An 18,777-nucleotide genomic window follows, 5' to 3' on the forward strand; every position below is an offset into this window, starting at 1 on the left:
GACTTAAAACCAAGCAGATGTCAGGGGTACCTTATGTTACATGGTACGGATGTTATATTTGAGATGTAGGTACCTATAGGAAAGTGACTACACCTGACAATTACTTATGCTAATGAGGACCTAATTCGCATAATGTATGCATAAAGTTGTATGTCCCTTACCGTAAATGCTGCGGATGTCATCTTTGACATGTAGGTACCTTTAGGAAAGGCGAACACACCAGGCCATAAATTATGCTAATGAGGACCCAATTTGCATAATCGATGCATGAAATTGTATGTCCCTTACCGTAAAAGCTGCGGATGTCATCTTTGAGATGTAGGTACCTTTAGGACAGGCGAACACACCTGGCCATAAATTATGCTAATGAGGACCTCATTTGCATGATTTATGCTTAAACTTGTAATTCCCTTACCGGAAAAGCTGCAGATGTCAGATTTGACATGTACGTACCGTTAGCAAAGGTGATCACACCTGGCCATGAAATATGCTAATGAGGACCTCATTTGCATAATTCTTGCATTAACTTGTATTTCCCTTACCGTGACAGCTGCGGATGTCATCCTTAAGATGTAGGTACCATTAGGAAAGGTGAATGCACCTGGCCAAAAATTATGCTAATGAGGACCTCACTTGCATACTTTATGCATCATGTTGTATTCCCCTTACTGTAAAAGCTGCGGATGTCATCTTGAACATGTAGGTACATATAGGAAAGGTGAAAGCACCTGGACATAACTTATGGTCATGAGGACCTCATTTGCATAAATTATGCAGAAACTTGGATTTGCCCAGGAGTTATTTTGGGACAGCCCACTTCTTGCATGAGGAGTATGGGCGAAACATCCTGAATTTGCTCTTAAAGCAAATGACGGCCAGTCTAGTTTTTGTAAGGTTTCTTCTTCTTCTTCTTCTCCTTCTTCTTCTTCTCCTGTGAAACCTTCAAATCGCTTCTTCTCGGTCGTCCGTCGACCAAATTAGCTGAAATTTGGTATGCAGGTAGAGTACGTGTATACCCCCAGACCCTTTTAAAATTTTTTTCATATAAGTTTTTAAAATGATTTTATGGAGGTTTTTTGGTCATTTTCAGACAAAAGTCGCACATGATGGCCTCCAGTGCCGTGGTGTTGAAACCTGAGGACCTGAAATTTGGTTTAGTTGTGCATTGGATATTTACCCAAAGGACCCCATTATTTTTTTTGGCATACACTACTTCAAAATGATTTATTTTGCACATTTTTGATGCAATTTTTGGTTATTTTCTGTCGGGGCCAGCAAGAACTAGGTCATACTGTAACATAAGCCCTCCTACACGTCCCCTGATCTGGGACTTAGAACCAAGCAGATGTCAGGGGGTACCTCAGAGTCTACTAATGGTATTACAGAAATTACATGGTACGGATGTTATATTTGAGATGTAGGTACCTATAGGAAAGGTGACTACACCTGACAATTACTTATGCTAATGAGGACCTAATTCGCATAATGTATGCATAAAGTTGTATGTCCCTTACCGTAAATGCTGCGGATGTCATCTTTGAGATGTAGGTACCTTTAGGACAGGCGAACACACCAGGCCATAAATTATGCTAATGAGGACCCAATTTGCATAATCGATGCATGAAATTGTATGTCCCTTACCGTAAAAGCTGCGGATGTCATCTTTGAGATGTAGGTACCTTTAGGACAGGCGAACACACCTGGCCATAAATTATGCTAATGAGGACCTCATTTGCATGATTTATGCTTAAACTTGTACTTCCCTTACCGGAAAAATTGCAGATGTCAGATTTGACATGTACGTACCGTTAGCAAAGGTGATCACACCTGGCCATGAATTATGCTAATGAGGACCTCATTTGCATAATTCTTGCATTAACTTGTATTTCCCTTACCGTGACAGCTGCGGATGTCATCCTTAAGATGTAGGTACCATTAGGAAAGGTGAATGCACCTGGCCAAAAATTATGCTAATGAGGACCTCACTTGCATAATTTATGCATCATGTTGTATTCCCCTTACTGTAAAAGCTGCGGATGTCTTCTTGAACATGTAGGTACATGTAGGAAAGGTGAAAGCACCTGGACATAACTTATGGTCATGAGGACCTCATTTGCATAAATTATGCAGAAACTTGGATTTGCCCAGGAGTTATTTTGGGACAGCCCACTTCTTGCATGAGGAGTATGGGCGAAACATCCTGAATTTGCTCTTAAAGCAAATGACGGCCAGTCTAGTGTTACATCTATCATTTGCTGGACATTTCAATGACCATACTTACAGCAATTTCATACATGAAACGTTTACTACAGTTTTGCTACCATAATGATAAAATCTCCTATACACTTTATAACATGTACTATATGCCCAGCATTGATGAACAAACAATAATAGATCATAAATCCTATCTCACTATAACGTTACATTCTCTTGCATTTATATTGAATTTTTGAAATCTAAGAAAACCCTACACAGACAGATTTGACACAAAAGAGACATACTTCTGGGCATCTTTGGCCCGTTCCGGACATCATCTTTCCAGTTTTAAGTTTAACGTTTAAATTACGTAATACAGGTCAGAAGTATTGGGTAAGTTCAAGCTTAGGTTGAATATTTTGTTGTGGTGAGTTCTTTTCTTGTCTTGGACCAAGAGTACAAGATTAAATGTTAGTCACAATAGATTGTATTTCAAAAGGTTTGGCAATCATCACATTTTATGTACAAAGACACAAATGCACGCAAACACAATTTCCAGACTATGTTCTGGACAATACAGGCCATAAAGTTCATTTTGGCACTCTTTTGAAGTTTTATTCCTGGATTGTCAACTCAATGATACACTAAACAATTGCACAAATATCTGGATCTTTAATATATATTTTGGCATTTGGAGTTTTTCAATGCAAATGCCCATATGATGAAATTGTAGAAGTCATATCTTCTGTCATGGATGCTCAATATGTGAATATCTTGGATTGTCGCAAGTAATGTTAACAGTCTGAAGTGATTTTTAACACCATACTGTCTACCGTATTATGGCTTTTAACCAATCCAATTGGTGCATATTGTACCAATGCCCCTTCAGGAAGAAGTAGCATGGTGTCAAAGAAACAACTCAATAAATAACTGTAGTCTTTGTCCTACAATATAGAAAATTTATCAATTTGGAAAACTATTCAGTCAACGAAAGTGAGTGCAGACGAAGACCAAGCCAAAGAACAGGCTCTCTCATATCAACCTTCAATTTGAAGAAAGATATTTCAAAATACAATACACACTTCATTCAGTGATTACTTTATAAGCTATTCTGTCTTTTTGTCAGAAATCTGGAACAATAGATATTTGAATCATACATGTATATGGCAAAAAAGGCATATTTGCAGCATATATAGAACAGCATATGAAGCTTGGATGCCCAATGTGTGCACAGATCATTGTAAACATGATAGGATGATGCTAGTGTAAAATCAAAGTCTTCCTGCTGGAAACCTTGGCAATAAATAGACATTTGGTGAAAAAAAAATGGGCTCAAAAGAGAGTTTAACTGTGTGATGGCTGTGAGCTGGAAGGTCTCTGTGCTCCCTTGGTAGGGAGAAGGTTAGTAGTGTGGTGGCTGTGATCCGGTCCCAGCAGAAGTAAGGTTAAATCTGAGTTGTGGCTGTGAGAAGGTCTGTGGCTGTGGCTGCCTTTGCACTCCCTCAGTAGGAGGAAGTTCAAATAAAACAGTGTGGTTGCCATGAGCCGGTCCCCCAGCAAGACAAAGGTTAAAATTGTGTCGTGACCGTCAAACGGCCAGTCTCTGTGCTCCCTTGGTAAGATGAGGTTAAAGCTGTGCGGTGGCAGTAAGACCTTCTCAGCAGGAAGAAGGTTAAAATTGTGTGGTTGCTGTGAGCCTGTCCGGCTGAAACGGTGTGGTGGCCGTCAGACAGTCGGTCTCTGTGCTCCCTTGGTAGAGAGAAGATTAAAACTGTGTTGTTGCCGGGATGGTCAGTTTCTGTGCTCCCTCAGCAGGAGTAAGGTTAAAATTGTGTGGTTGCCGTGAGCCTGTCAGGCTGAAACGGTGTGGTGGCCGTCAGACGGTCGGTCTCTGCGCTCCCTTGGTAAGATGAATGTTAAAACTGTGTGGTGGCAGTAAGACCCTCTCAGCACGAGGAAGGTTAAAATTGTGTGGTTGCCGTGAGCCTGTCAGGCTGAACCTGTGTTGTGGCTGTCAGACGGTCGGTCTCTGTGCTCCCTTGGTAGGGAAGGTTAAAACTGTGTTGTTGCCGAGATGGTCAGTTTCTGTGCTCCCTCAGCAGGAGTAAGGTTAAAATTGTGTGGTTGCCGTGAGCCTGTCAGGCTGGAACTGAGTGGTGGTTGTCAGACGGTCGGTCTCCGCGCTCTCGACCTCCTCATCAGACTCCATGGCAGGACCTCTGACCTCCTGGTACCACTGGTTGGTCAGCTGCTTCATGTGCGTCTGGCCTTCACGCATCTCCTGAAATGCACAACGGCACAGCAAGGAGTTTAGCAGAGGTTTGCTAGCACATGATAAATGTACCAGGACACTTTTTTTTTTCAATTTCAAAAGGAGAAAAACACGGCTGACTTGAAAAGCCAAGTTCTTTTAAGTATAGGCTGTGCTCTCCATCTTTAAGTTTTTTTCAAGTCAGCTTTTTCCCTCCTTTGAAATCAATTCTAAATGTACAAAAAAAACATTGCAAAACATATCAAAGGGAAAATAAAATATTCCCCAAATTAAGAAATTTAATGTTGTAAACAACAGAACAGCTCAAAGAAATGCTTCCATCATGATAATGTTTGATTGACGGTTTGTACAAGTTGCCTAAGCAGTAATAAAGAATTACAAGGTGTATCCTTGAGATTTCTTGAGACAACAACTATGTGTAGAAGTAGTAGTAGTATCCAGTAGTATCATGTCTAGTTGATGACTAGAAAAAGCAGTACTTGTCACCTCACCTGGTGCGTGAACCGTCTTGTGAGGGCAGGCACTATGTATTTGGCATCTACCCTCATGAAACCCTTCAGGTTTGGTTTAACAAAATTCACTTCGTACTCCTCCTCTGTGAGCTCTGAGAGGTGCTCAGACTCTATAGCAGCACCCTGGGGGACACAGGAGAAATACATATGTCAGCATTCAAAAATTATATGTGGAAATTTCAAAGTCTTTATTTTGATACAATGAATTATCATACATATTTTGGAATGGAAAAATTAAAAGTGAAAAAAAAAGTAGAAACGTGGGAGCTGCAAAGTCTACTATTCAATATTCCTGTACATACATAGTTGTGAGAAAGAGGCAACAAAAGAAATACAGCAAAAAACTTAAAAGGAAAATAAGTCAAATTTTCATCTAGCAAACCAAGCATAGACACTGTGCATATAAGGTGGTAACTGCACGACAAGCAATGAATTTACCTAAATTGTTTTCAATACTTGAAACAACATTAATTGTGACTCACCAGCTCCTCTGTTTTACTGAGTGTGACCTCTTTGGTGACCTTCTGTCTGCTGTCCACTTTTATCAACTGCACAGGGATAAGGATAACATGCAAGGCAAAGGTAAACTTAAGGTAAAGGTAAAGCAGTACAAAGTGTGGTGAAGACTGAAGCCTTTTTCAGTACATGTACATGTGAATAGACCAACTTGAACGACACAAACTGATTTTGTCATAGGGGGGATAGTATATACAAAAACTGTCACGTCATCGCGCACTTTCGAAAGCTTTTGATTAACATTCCCCGAACCCGGGGGAAGCACATGTTTGATTACAATCTGAATGATTTACGACAACTAAGTACAAAATAATCCATTTTTCTCTGTATTATATGCAAGTGAGGAAGGGGAATAGCCACCGACATTGTACAGCGATATGCAGAAACGTTTGACACAGGCCATATATAAGATGCAGGGCTCGAAATAGTGGGTGCATGTGCACCCTTGTGCACCCAAAATTGGAGCTGTGCACCCGATTTTTTACTGTGGGTGCACCAGTGCACCTAGATATTTTTGTAGGCCATAGGGTAAAAGTAGTATAGTACACTAGCATACAGAATATTATTGAAATGTAAGTATCAGAAAAAGCAATACAACCATTTGTTCTACTTTATTCTCTCTATATATGTATTACGTAGAATTACAGATTGAAGTTCTTAAGAGAGGCAGTAGCGTAAACTTCGAAATTATGCTTTGCTGACATTCAACTTTATTTTATGTGGTGCACCCGAAATTCATTCTGTGCACCTAATTTTTTTGGTTGAGTGCACCTGTGCACCTATTTCCAAAAATGAATTTTGAGCCCTGAGATGAGTCTGTTCCTTACCTTCATGAGTGGCATTGTAGAGCCCCCTAGGAACAGGATGGTGAACAGCACGATGATGAGCGTTGTTGTGATGATGACATGTCTCTTCTCCCCTTCCAGCTCCAGATGTAGACTCAGTGCATAGGCAATGGCACCTCGCAAACCTAGTTAGAGTAGAAACACACAACAACTGTCATCTTACAATGGCATAGTCAGGGCTTGAAGTACCAACTTTCTGTATAACTATATATAATCTGCATATCCTGTATAACTATATTATACATGCTAGTGCAGTTAAAATTGGAGCTGTACAGCTGTTTCTGGTGTCCACATGCACCTAACCTGACAATAGCAGAAACACACAACATTCGTCATCTTACATTTGCACAGGCAAACATGCATATGACTTCTGTGTGAGAAGAAGGGAAATCATCTGAAGGCACTGTGCTAAGTACTATCATGATGGTACATTTTTTGGTACTGACCACTCATGTAGTCTCTAAAACTATCAAACTTAAATCAAAGTCATCTGAACAAGAGTTCTGTAGTCAAAAAAGGCTTTGTATGATAAAGAATGATGCAAACCTTACCGCTAAACCACATGAGAAACTGCATCTTTTTGGTGATTTTGTGATCTCTGAAGATGTTGACGATGTAGGACAGCGGAAAAATGTTGACAGCCCGACCAAGTAAACAAAGAACCTGCAATGAACAAGCAATGATTATCAACGACCTTAATTAACATTGTGACAAAAACAGTATTTGGTATTTTTGTATTCATGACACTAGACATCTAACCATCATGTAAGTATGTCAGACTCTATTGATTAAAAAAAGATTATGCCTCCCTCCCCCATTTCTCTATAATATTCATGATAGGGTTTCAAAAACCGAGAAATCTATATCTGTATAGCAGAGCATGCACATCCTCCTTTTGGCGTAACACATCAGCTTCACAGGCACACATCTTACTCCCAGCATTGTTTAAAGCTATCTATCGAGGGTAGTAGCAACTGAACTTGGTTACGATGAGTTGCACTCTAGATCTATGATATTTCTTGGATAAAACAAACGCAAAGGTCCACTTACAATACTCCAGACTACAAAAGCTGGTTTGAAGTTATGTCTGAAGCTGAAGATGGCCAGACCGAGGTACGCAAACACACAGGTCTCTGGAAACAAAGAAAATAGTTTCAATTTTCCTTCTTCATCTATCTGAGTCCACCAATATCTTGGATGGGTAATGTGCAGTTGAGTGAGTTTTCAATAGCTGAAGATATAACTTGCTGAAGGTTTTATAGTAAAAGTTGATAAAGCTCAGACTTGATAGAGTGAAAGGTTTAACAATGCGATCAAACACTGATACATGTACCGGTACATCAATGAAGGTTAGACATCCAGGTAATGAGACACTAAACACAAAAGTGACTCAAGCAACTGGATAGGTTTAGTCTTGATCACTGACGAAAGACAGCAGATGCTGTCTGAAACGTATGACCATCCACAAAATTTATCCAGTTGCTTGAGTAACTTTTATATTGAGCATAACACTGACACATGTACATGTGCACAAAACGGCTTGAAGTTTGTATTTCTGCCAAAACAACGGTCTTGTCATATGGTGAAGGGGTGAAGGATTTCATTCTTAGAGTATGCTTAAAAATAAGTACAGACAGTGAGGGGAACTAACCTGCTAAGAAAGCCATGGTCCTGAAGGTCTGCTGTATGGTAATCTGTGTGATGGGGGACAGGTTGTAGTGGGTGTAGTGGGACATCACAATCCCACAGAACAGGATAGCCATGATACCTGCATGGGAAACACAAACAAAGGTTATGATTTTATCAGCATTGAATAAAGCAACGTAGCAAATGTTATACATACCCTACAAAAAAGACAATTTAGAAACTCCATGCTTTAAATATTGCGTGAAATGACTACTGCATGTGAAACCAAGGACACTACACATTGATATAATGTCCTTAGACATGATCCATACTTTTCGAGACATATGGTAACAGCATAAATCTACACACACAAAAAAAATATCCTGTGGCAAAGGCAAACAGACAAAAAACCAATTACAGATAGAACATTCTTCTGTAGATTGTTTTGACTTTTTCTAATATCTTATGATAGCCAATGATGCGTGAAGACTGATATCCCTACCACCTACCTGATAACTTGAGTCCCTCAGCTAAAACATATGGCGTGTAGGCAAATATCATCATGATGCTGAACTCCAACGATGGCGTTCTCTGTAGATTTATGTGTTTCAGTAGCTTATATTATGTCAAGGGAAAGTTTTCAGCCAGAGATTAAATAATGGATTAACTAATTGTCAACATGTATTGTAGTTGATGTTGGGTTCTGTTTTTCTCATCTCTACCCACTTAAGATACAAAGTATAACACACCAAATTTTGCTGACACGCAGTAGCAGCAGCTAGTTATATTATATCAACTTTCACGATTTTTATTGTATCACACTCGATTTTGTACATAACTGCCATTCAATTGTATATGTATTGTTCCTTGTATGATGTTTTTAATGTGTTAATGTGAACTCCAGGAAGAATAGTGGAAGATTGTATCTAACACTAATGGAGATTCGAATAAAAACAAACAAACAAACTTTAACACCTGACCTTTGCACACCTAATTCTGGGTGTTGTTTAAAGCTATCTAGTACCCATGCCCCTACTTTACTGGGTGACATATTACAAGCTGATAACAATCTTGTAAAAATTATTCATTTAAACAGGTGGGTACTTCTGATGCAATCTATAAGATGAGATAACTTCTTGGCTGTCTTGAACAACATCATGTACACAATGCTTTAACCTCTGTACAACAATAGGGAATTGGGTGCTTAATGAGACGTTTTCTTCTAAGATAATTCTTCTCTCCACCCAGCCCACAGAAAGGATACCAGGGCGCTGATGACGGCAAACGACACCCCGATGGCAGCGGAGGCAAAGAACATCTTCAGGAAGTTGCCGACCATGAGGAAGAACGCGGTGGTGGAGTCCACTTCCGCCATGGACGGGGCAGTCAGCATGATCACAGTACTGGGAAGGGTCAAGATTTTGCAAATGGTCTTTACAGGTTGGTACATAGATGGATAACACAGTTCTTTGTTGCACAACCAAAGGGATATACCCTAAAGGTATTTCAACTGCTGATGCTTTGGTAAAATTTTGTGGCTTGATACACTAGGTTTAAGGTTTTGGCTTGTTTTTGATGCCAGTTTGGCTTACAGACAAAAAGAAACCTGACCCGATAAAAACGCTTAAAAGGATGTCCGAAACTAGCCTTAGCCTAACCTCTGAGATTAACAATACTCTTTGTTAAGTTGTGACTTAGCAGCAAGGATGCAGTAGCCTGGGTGCCATCTGATTACTACCTGGGCTCCTACACTCCCTACTCTGAAAAATTCTTGTAGGCTAGGAATGCAGTCCTAACCATAACTGGGTTTATATCTCCCCTGGTCTCTGTTCATGAAGGTTGTGTAGCTTGGAACCCGGTAGATGATGATTTAACAGTCTGCTAAAACTATCTACAGAAAACTTACTTGGCAAGAACAATGGACACAGCGTCATTGAGGATGCTCTCTCCGAACACCAACATGTTGAGGATGGGGTCAACGCCGAGCGCGTGGAAGATGGCAATGGTCGCCACCGGGTCGATGGCAGAGATCAGAGAACCAAACGCGAAACTGGGAAAAGAGATGACAACACTATAATGAATGTTTTGTAACATGACGATGAAATATACAGCAGCTAATATTGTTGTATATCACAATCAATACTTGTTTCCTACCTTTGAATACTCTGAAAACAATTTGAATTGAATACACTATCTCAAAAGTATGGGCTAGACACATACCTTTCTCCTAGGGTCAACTCAAAAGCCACCCCAGCCTGCAAAAGTACAAAATTCAAACATAGTTTAGAAACATGTCTGTCAGGTACATGCGTAAAAATATTTTTCAGCTGATTACATTTTGAACTTGAGAAAATTTTAATGATCACTAAAACAGGTTGTTGTATGCATATACAGGTATAATGTTATCTAGAATTATACAATATAGATTTCCCTTTTGGATATTATTTTAAATCAAGTTTACACGTTTATTTTCCATGCAGTTCCTAGCTATTGACGTTACTTCACACTTCAAGGAAAGTTACTGTAAATGCATTTAAGTTTGCGTGGTTTTTATTTCGCGCTAAGGCGAAAATGGAGTGTTCGCAGTGGTTTTAAATTCGCGACAGAGCTATAGTCACATACTGCTACAGTATTGGACAAAAATGTTTGCGGTGGCTTTAAGCTTGCTGTGAAACGGTCACCGCGAAAACTGTGAACATAAAACCACCGCAAACATTTCTGCATTTATTTTACATTTTCACAATTTGTCCTGCAGTACCTTCCCCAGCAGATAGATGCCCCCGCCGATGACCATGGAGGACAAGACCGTCCCTATCACAGCAAACAGCATGATGGAACCGAGGTTCTGGAAGAAGTTACCCTGCGAGGGAGGGATGGAATCAGACATTGATAAGTTGCTGGAAATCTCTGCTGCTGGTAATGACTTTCAGTGAGAAAAAGACAGAAGAAAGTTGGAAATCTGAAATTCTGAATCATCTTATAAGACAAGATGTAATCAGTATGTTTTCGAATGAAAATTCAGAGCATATTTTTATGACTTCAATCCAAGATTACTATGATCACATTGAATATGTCTAAATTTTAGAGTATGTACAAAAAAAGGGAAATATGCAAACTTCCTTGTAATCCTTAGAAAGAATGTACATGAAGTATCTAATACTTGACTAGAATAATAGATAAGGAAAGGAATTGAAAGGAAAGTGATCTCGAACCAGTTTAGCTCAAATGAACTCAATGAACAGATGAGCTAATCTTCCACTGGTCGTGACAGGAAGACAGACGCTATATACAGTATTTACAGGTTCATTGTAACGGGGAAACTCCCCTAGCTCTTTTCGACAAGCACAATGAACAGTGGGCCACGGCTTAACGTCCCGTCCTAAGGACTGCGACCTTTTCCGGTAGCGTACATGTCGGGTGAGTGACACAGCCGGGATCGAACCCGGGGCTTCTAGTTCCGGAGGCAAGATCGCTAACCACTGGACTACGCACGCTACCAGTAGATATGGATGAAATACCTGTCCAGTAATACATAAACATACCTTATGAAGGGAATAGCCTGATTCAAAGATGATTGGAGGTAACATGACCAGGAAGAACGTGGTTGGGTGGAAGGCCTCTTCTCTCTGGATATAGGGCAGAAATCCCATGTTTTATTACTCATAGATATTACAAAACTTTAAGTTCAGTATACATACATCATTTTCAGAGATGTACGGACGAAGATCTACGTGAGGCCAACCCGACTGCCCGTCAGTGGCTACAGCCGTGGAGCGGCAAGATATGATGATGATGATTTTCAGAGGTGCATCTGCCTCCACTTAGGCGTCCCTATTTGCATTTCAGTGAGTCATATCTCAAGCATTTTCTACATTATGTTACATATTATGTCACAATACATCCAATATTCCAAACTCTGAGCTATTATTTTCAAATCTTACCACAATATAAAAAGATTCATCATCATAATCAAAGTGCAGTATATCAGTGTCAGTGCACTGGTGAGTTAGAACCTAGATTGCAAGGGATCAATATGACACCCCTATAGGCCCTATTACGTATAGCTTTCCTATATTATATACATGTAGTTATTTTCTAATTAAATTCTGTAGTTCTTACGGTCCAGTTTCCAAGCTCCAACTTGTTCATCAGTTTTATTATCAACCCCACAACAGCACCTGAAAAATACAACAAGACACAAGTTCATTGGTTTGTAGATTTTTTGTTTGTTTGTTTGTTTGTTTATTTATTTCGCCAGGGGAAACATATCACCTATACTGGTGTTTTGCAATGGGGGCAAAAAGCCTAGACACTCTTAACCTAGTCTGTGTAATGCGAACTCCACTGTCCGGGGCTGTAATGGCCCCTCACCGCAGGGGTTGACCGTGTTGGGTGGCCGCTATAAGCGCGATTCAACCAGGCTACTCTCAACCTGCTATGGATCAACTCCAACTGCAAACAACGTAGTGCTTTCAATTGATTTGCAGGAAGCTTTACTTTAAGTTAATCTCCGTTTCTACAGCTCTGGACAGCACAGCTGTGCAAGCACTACATGACTACAGCAGATCTAGAGCCTAGAGGGCTAGTCCACTGGTAGTGGCGTGTGTCAACTACAACTTGTCTACTCTTTCTCTTAAGTGCTGAGAGCTAAGGCCACACCAATTCATTTTCTTGGTTAACAGAATAAAAAAATGCTAGATTGGAAAAACAGCATGAAAACAAAATCTCAGAGGAAAGTTTGTACTTTGGTGCATACAGTTTTAGGGAGTGAACAGGGTCAGGTGCAGGTTTTCACCCCAGCCTTCTGTTTTCATGATTTTTTTTATGAAAATAAAAATCCGTGAACCAAGAAATTAAATTGGTGTGGCCTAAGCAGCAAGAAACATGTAACATTTTGAAAGTCTTTGGTATGACTTAGTTGGGATCAAGCCCCTGACCTAAAGTGCTCTCTGCCCACTAGACTACTACTGTAACAGCGGTCTCATGTGAAAGGTAACAATGCTGAGAATTTATATTTTTCCTCAGCAAACACAGGAAACATTGCATGGAGACTTACCCAAGAACACAATGGCCACACTCTCAGGTAGATAATGGAACTTGGTCTTGATGAGAAGGTGAACAAGCATGATACACAAGGCTGGAACAAAAACAATTCAAGAATTTCAATCTTCGTACTCAATAAAAGGATCACTACCTGTACAATACACAATGATATACATACACATACAGAACTTCAAATACTTTTTTGCATACTTTCTTTGTTGTGTATTTTGCAGGTGTTAGATATCTGTACAGCCAACAAAAATTTGAATTGACTCATAAAACAACAGCAAGCACCTGTAGTAATCCTCTAATGTGTCTGTGAATCGATCACTTTGAATGTGCATTATTTGTGTGTCACTTCAATGATCTTAAGACATTCAATGTTCAGCTGTCAAACCGAACTATTACTATTAATACATGTGTATTCTACTAGACTAGTACAGGTTGGGTACAGGTAGACATCTCAGATACACAGCTCCAATTTCCCCTGAGTGTACTGGCCTGCATCTGCAGGTGGTATTTGACTTGCACATATTTGTTTTCTCAAGCTCACATTTCTAACATAATTGAGTAATTCTGAATTATGTGATTGTCTATACATGCATTACCAAAAGACTGTGGAAAAAGCCAAGGGAAATGGTTAAAAGAAGTTTAATTTTCCAGAGACTGATCAATTCATTGAAGATATTCCCAGAGTTTGTAACACTGCAAGAGTCAAAATCGCTAAGGACAAAGGACTTGCGTTTACTTGCTATTATGGTAACAGAGCACGACCCCACCCAAATACAATACACATGTAGCACAAAACAAAACACCTGAAAACAACGCCAGGTGTTTTCTTTCAGTGGAAAACAAAGTTTTCTTTCAGTATTTGTAACAAAGACCCAACAGAAAGTTCAGTGCCATACAACTTACAAGAGAGACAGACATTACTTGGCTTCGATGACAACTTGTACTAGACGAATGTTCAGGGTTATCAATAATACATACTTGACGTAACACATCACCAAATTGAATGGTAAAAGCCTTTTAATATTAATAGAACTCCAGGATTTGCCTATTTATCAGTTGAAGTTTTTAAATCTTTCATTGTAATGATTTACAAAGGTTTGAATAAATGATATGTTATAATTACCAACAATGATTTATATCTTGCTGCTTGGTTTTGAAATGTCACTATTTCTGTGTAACTTGTAGGCTACAAGTACAACAATTCTTTGTCTAAAATCTTTATCTACAACATATGCTCCACAGTCATGACGGAACAATTCAAATCAAATAAAACAGACTTGCATATTGCAATCGTTCCTTGGAGAATTTAAACGATGTTACCCACTTTCAAGGTACGCAAGTTTTTATTTGAGCTCCTATACTCACTGCACACAAATTTTTTTCAGGGTAGCGAGCAAGGCTGTCTCAAGTTTTAATTTTTTTTCCATCCCACTGTTTAGGAGCCTATCACTATGTAGTTGTTTTTGTTTTAAATCTGTCATCTTAAGCTTACGAAAATACATTTTCATCAGTTTCAAGTCACAAAGTTCAGATGGGTGAAATTTGTTTCTGTCTCAACAAGCAAATTGACGGAGGGACGGGTCCTGGAGACAGCCCTGGTAGCAAGCGTAGGAGCCCCAGTAGTACATGTAATTGGATGGCACCCAGGCTAGATAGAAAGAATACCCACCTAACATGACACAGATGAAGAACACGGTCATGCTCATGGACTGTTCCAGCCCGGCTGCCTCATCCTCCGGGACCCCGGGGAGGGTGGGCGCAGGGGGCGGGGGCTTCGGCGTCGTGCTCGACACATTGGTGTAGTTAGCCTGGGTCAGGTTGGACAGGCTGGAAGATACAAGGTTTCATAAGATTACACGTCATGTTCAGTCTTTACAAACAAGAGTGGTAATGAAAAAACACGCTGGCACCCAGGGAAGAGTGGGAGCAGGGGGCTTTGGCGTGATGCTGGACACATTCGTGTTGTTAGCCTGGGTCAAGTTGGACAGGCTGGAAAATACAAGGTTTCATACTGTGTAACATACATGGTCTTGAGACATACGTAATTAGGCCATTTAGTAGCTTGGCTATATGAAGGAGGGGCTTGCATAAATTACCGGGATAAGCAAGCAATTGATTGGCTAGTGAGAGTAGCCAATGAATCAATTGCTTACATGTTCAAAGTCTTTAAAAAAACTAGAGCGCTGTTTAAAAAACACACTGGCAACGTCCCCTGGGAGAGTAGGTGCAGGGGGTGGGGGCTTTGGCATGGTGCTAGATACATTGGTGTAGTTATTATTAGCCTGGGTCAGGTTGGACAGGTTGGAAAACAAAAAGTTTCATAAGTTGTTTACGTCTTTAAATACGAAACGCACAAGGCGAGAAGTACAATCAAACCCGGGCTGCCAGCTCAAAAACCCAACGCACTTACCACAAGCTAAAAGGTCCGGACTGGTCATCAGTAAGTGGGGCTTGAACCACACTGTCACACATGTACAAGGCCTTTGCAAAAAAATACTTCTCTCTGTGTATGTGCATTTTGCAAACTAGTGACGAGAATTCACTGTTTATGTTGTATGCACATGTATCTCTATCAGCATGTATCATCATCATGTTGTTTTGAGAACCATGGATAATCAGCCTGGTAAGGGGCTAAAGGTTATCAATTAAGCCTATCAGTCATATTTATATCCATTTGATAAAGTTTAACATGACATTTGCACATCATAGAAGGGAGTAGTATAATCAAGGTGAAAACAACCATGATGATTCATTGTATGTCTTTTACCATATCAGTGATATGATTTATATTCCCAGGGCTTATAGTTTTATACATTTGTTTTATCACTCTCGTCATTTTATCCCATGATGAATTAAAATTATGTTAATAACAGTGAGAAAATGGTGAGACTTTTATAATCTTTACATATTTGGCATTTTATGGCCTTATCATGCATGTACTGTAGATATGGTCATGAAAAAGAAAGATTTCTCCATGTGGTTTAGTCAGCATATACATGTATTCCATTCTCAATGCTTACATTTAGGTCCATATGAACTTTTTCAATGACAAATTTTAACCCAACATCACAGGTCGGAGGCAGCAGCTGTTGTTGATATTTCAGGCCATCGCAAGGACAAAGAGTTTGTTTCCATGCCCCAGGCTGGGTCACATGTACATGTTACAGCAGGATGTTTTCCGCATGTAGATTTCTACCTTAATGATGTCAAAAGAATGGGCCACCTGTGCAAAATGTGTCCTCAGGGATGTGAAATAAAACATAGGGAAAATGTTTTTAAAAATCCAGACAGCAAATGGGACATACTACTTAATTCTAACCTGGATGCCAGACCCCCAATATCTAATATACAATTGTAATATCTATCGTCCATATGATAAACATCATAGAGATTGGGGCTCTGGCATCCCCGCTACTCAATTTGGACTATTAGGCTCCAGCTGACACAAGGCCTGTAAAGATAAGGCATTCTGTAAATCTCAACAAGCTGAAGGCAGATCGAGACCTGAAGCATAGGAGGCGAGGTCGTCCTACAACAGAAAAGAAACTTCGAGAGCTAGAGAGCTTACAAGATGCAAGACGCAGTGAAGAAAGACTGAATGTAACTGCAGGGCGTTTCCACCATTGCAGATCTAGATGGAGATGCCAGGGAATCAGATGCTGAAGTAACAGAAGGGACCACCCTAATATATAAAGATTCATACATTAAAAAAAATTAAAATGATGATTCAATTCAGAGAAATAACAGCCAGAATTATGTCAGAATTCAGCCATTACCAAAAATCATTTCTGGAGATCTGGGCAAAACTTTTACTCTTCCATAGCCCTAAGCATTTGTTAATGTTTGACGAAATTTATTCACCCAGATGCAAAAGCACCCATTAAAAAGATGGATGAGTGGGTTACTGGATAACGCCCCATATCAAGACATTCCATCGTTTATATTAATTTTTCATATGCCATATGTAGCTAGATAAGGGGGTCACCTGATATGACCTGATACCAGATCAAAGTATTACTATAGGATCACAGTCTATAATTCATCTGATAGTTATCTTACATGTATTAAAGTGTATACAATCAAGATGCTCTTTCTAGTTTTATACTGACTGATATGGATGTAAATTGTTTTGTTTGAAATGGTGGTGGGTCCCTACGTTGTCTTTATTTCTTTTTTTGGATGTTTGATCTTTTTGAGCTCAGGTCGTACGCATCTTACGTTGGTACATGGTTGCCATATACTATAGTGATATACATCACAGTACTTTGATGATAACGAGTACCTAGTACAGAACCTGTGACTTTGAAGCCTTGCATCAACGTATAATGTAAATGGTGAAACTTTCGCTGTGATTTTATTTTCACGGTTTTCGTAGTGGTTGCTCTACCTCAAGTCCATGGCGCCCCAAAAACGTCTCCCTTGACTACAGCAAAAACCTCCTTTTCTCTCCTACCGCGAAATAAAGCCAGCATGAAAGTAAATTGATTTACAGTATGATGAATAATGACTTTTTAGTGCCTGACATAAACTTCTTACGTACATGTAGTTGTCTTATACATCCTTGATGTCATCAATAACCTACTGAACTTGTAACATGTGTAAACACAGTCACAACAAATGCTGAAGTCGAACTATGGGTAGATATGTTTACAATGCATTTCGTATATCCTGAATAGCTGTAGAACTTGGCCAAGGCTTATTCAGGCACGCCCAGGCATATGCTATTGTACTAACGTTACCATACTTATATTTTCCAGATCCGTATCACATTCAAAATATACTAATAATTATAGTAGGATTGGTCTGGACCAATCGTAGGGAATTACGCTGGAGGAAGCGACCTCTGACCTCCGCTCGTGCCACGCTCACAACGCGAAATCCGCCGCTTCGTGCGGCCGGCTCGCCTCCCTTGCAATGTTACCACCATCCCGCCCTTGCTGCAATCTCAACTTGTATCTTAAGAACTCATAAAATTGTTTAAACTTACCAACACTGTACGTAATGCATTACAGTTTGTGTTGTGACCGCCAAGATCACAGTCTTTGGCCGTTGATGTCTCTGTACAACCATTATAAGCCTCTACCACAGAGCAGTTTCACAGATTAAAGACATCACATGCCCCAAACCGCCTAGCTTCTCCTTGTATTGTCTATGTGTACGTAAGTGTAATTTTAACCATATGTTGTGCCTAAATTAACGATAGGAGGTTATATGAAGATTGGCTTCAATGCTAATAAAATATTCCTGTGAAACAGATAATCTCTAACTACTACTAACATGAACAGATACGTGTTTGTGCATCTTCAGTTTAACACGCCCACCTGTCGTTGGCGAGTATATGCAGCAAAGTTGCCGACAATCCGGCGGCCGTCTGCTCCCCCATCTTAGGAAATCCTTTCCGCACGGGTTTCCGAGCTAATCTCTGATAAAAACACGCCCTATCTGCGCCTGGTTCCGCTGTACCGGTCCTGCCAGCCGCCGAGGGGGACCATATCCTGGTGGGAATACTCCAGAAACGGAAAATAAATGTGGAATTCCGGGCTCTTCACTGTCCTTGTGTGATTACCATATCCAGTCGTGACGCAGCATGACCTTTGGCCTGATTAGTAATGTTTCCGGTAGGTCAGTGAGTCATCCGCTTATTGTATCGCTCTAACAACATTCCAAGATTCGGGCTTCGCGTAGTTCGTGTTTTAGGTCTCTAAGGTCTTCTCTGAAATATCACAAACGTTGTCCGTTAACATTTTAGAGGTTC

The 18,777-nt window shown here is 40.0% G+C and overlaps 1 protein-coding gene across 1 annotated transcript; it reads right to left on the reverse strand.

Moving 5' to 3' along the window:
* Positions 1-2,789: 2,789 nt before the first annotated feature.
* Positions 2,790-18,690, reverse strand: LOC136438554 (sodium/hydrogen exchanger 8-like). The gene is made up of 17 exons (XM_066433387.1): positions 18,344-18,690; positions 14,692-14,849; positions 13,024-13,104; positions 12,087-12,145; positions 11,510-11,593; positions 10,726-10,827; positions 10,188-10,222; positions 9,874-10,017; positions 9,232-9,370; positions 8,477-8,582; positions 7,993-8,109; positions 7,392-7,474; positions 6,893-7,004; positions 6,324-6,466; positions 5,463-5,528; positions 4,960-5,103; positions 2,790-4,477 (listed from the first exon to the last, which is right to left on the reverse strand). The coding sequence occupies exons 1-17, from the start codon at positions 18,403-18,405 to the stop codon at positions 4,307-4,309; spliced, it is 1,806 nt and encodes a 601-aa protein (XP_066289484.1). The 5' UTR covers positions 18,406-18,690; the 3' UTR covers positions 2,790-4,306.
* Between the last annotated feature and the right edge of the window lie 87 nt (positions 18,691-18,777).

Source organism: Branchiostoma lanceolatum, chromosome 7 (assembly GCF_035083965.1).
Source record: "Branchiostoma lanceolatum isolate klBraLanc5 chromosome 7, klBraLanc5.hap2, whole genome shotgun sequence".
Lineage (NCBI taxonomy): Eukaryota > Metazoa > Chordata > Leptocardii > Amphioxiformes > Branchiostomatidae > Branchiostoma > Branchiostoma lanceolatum.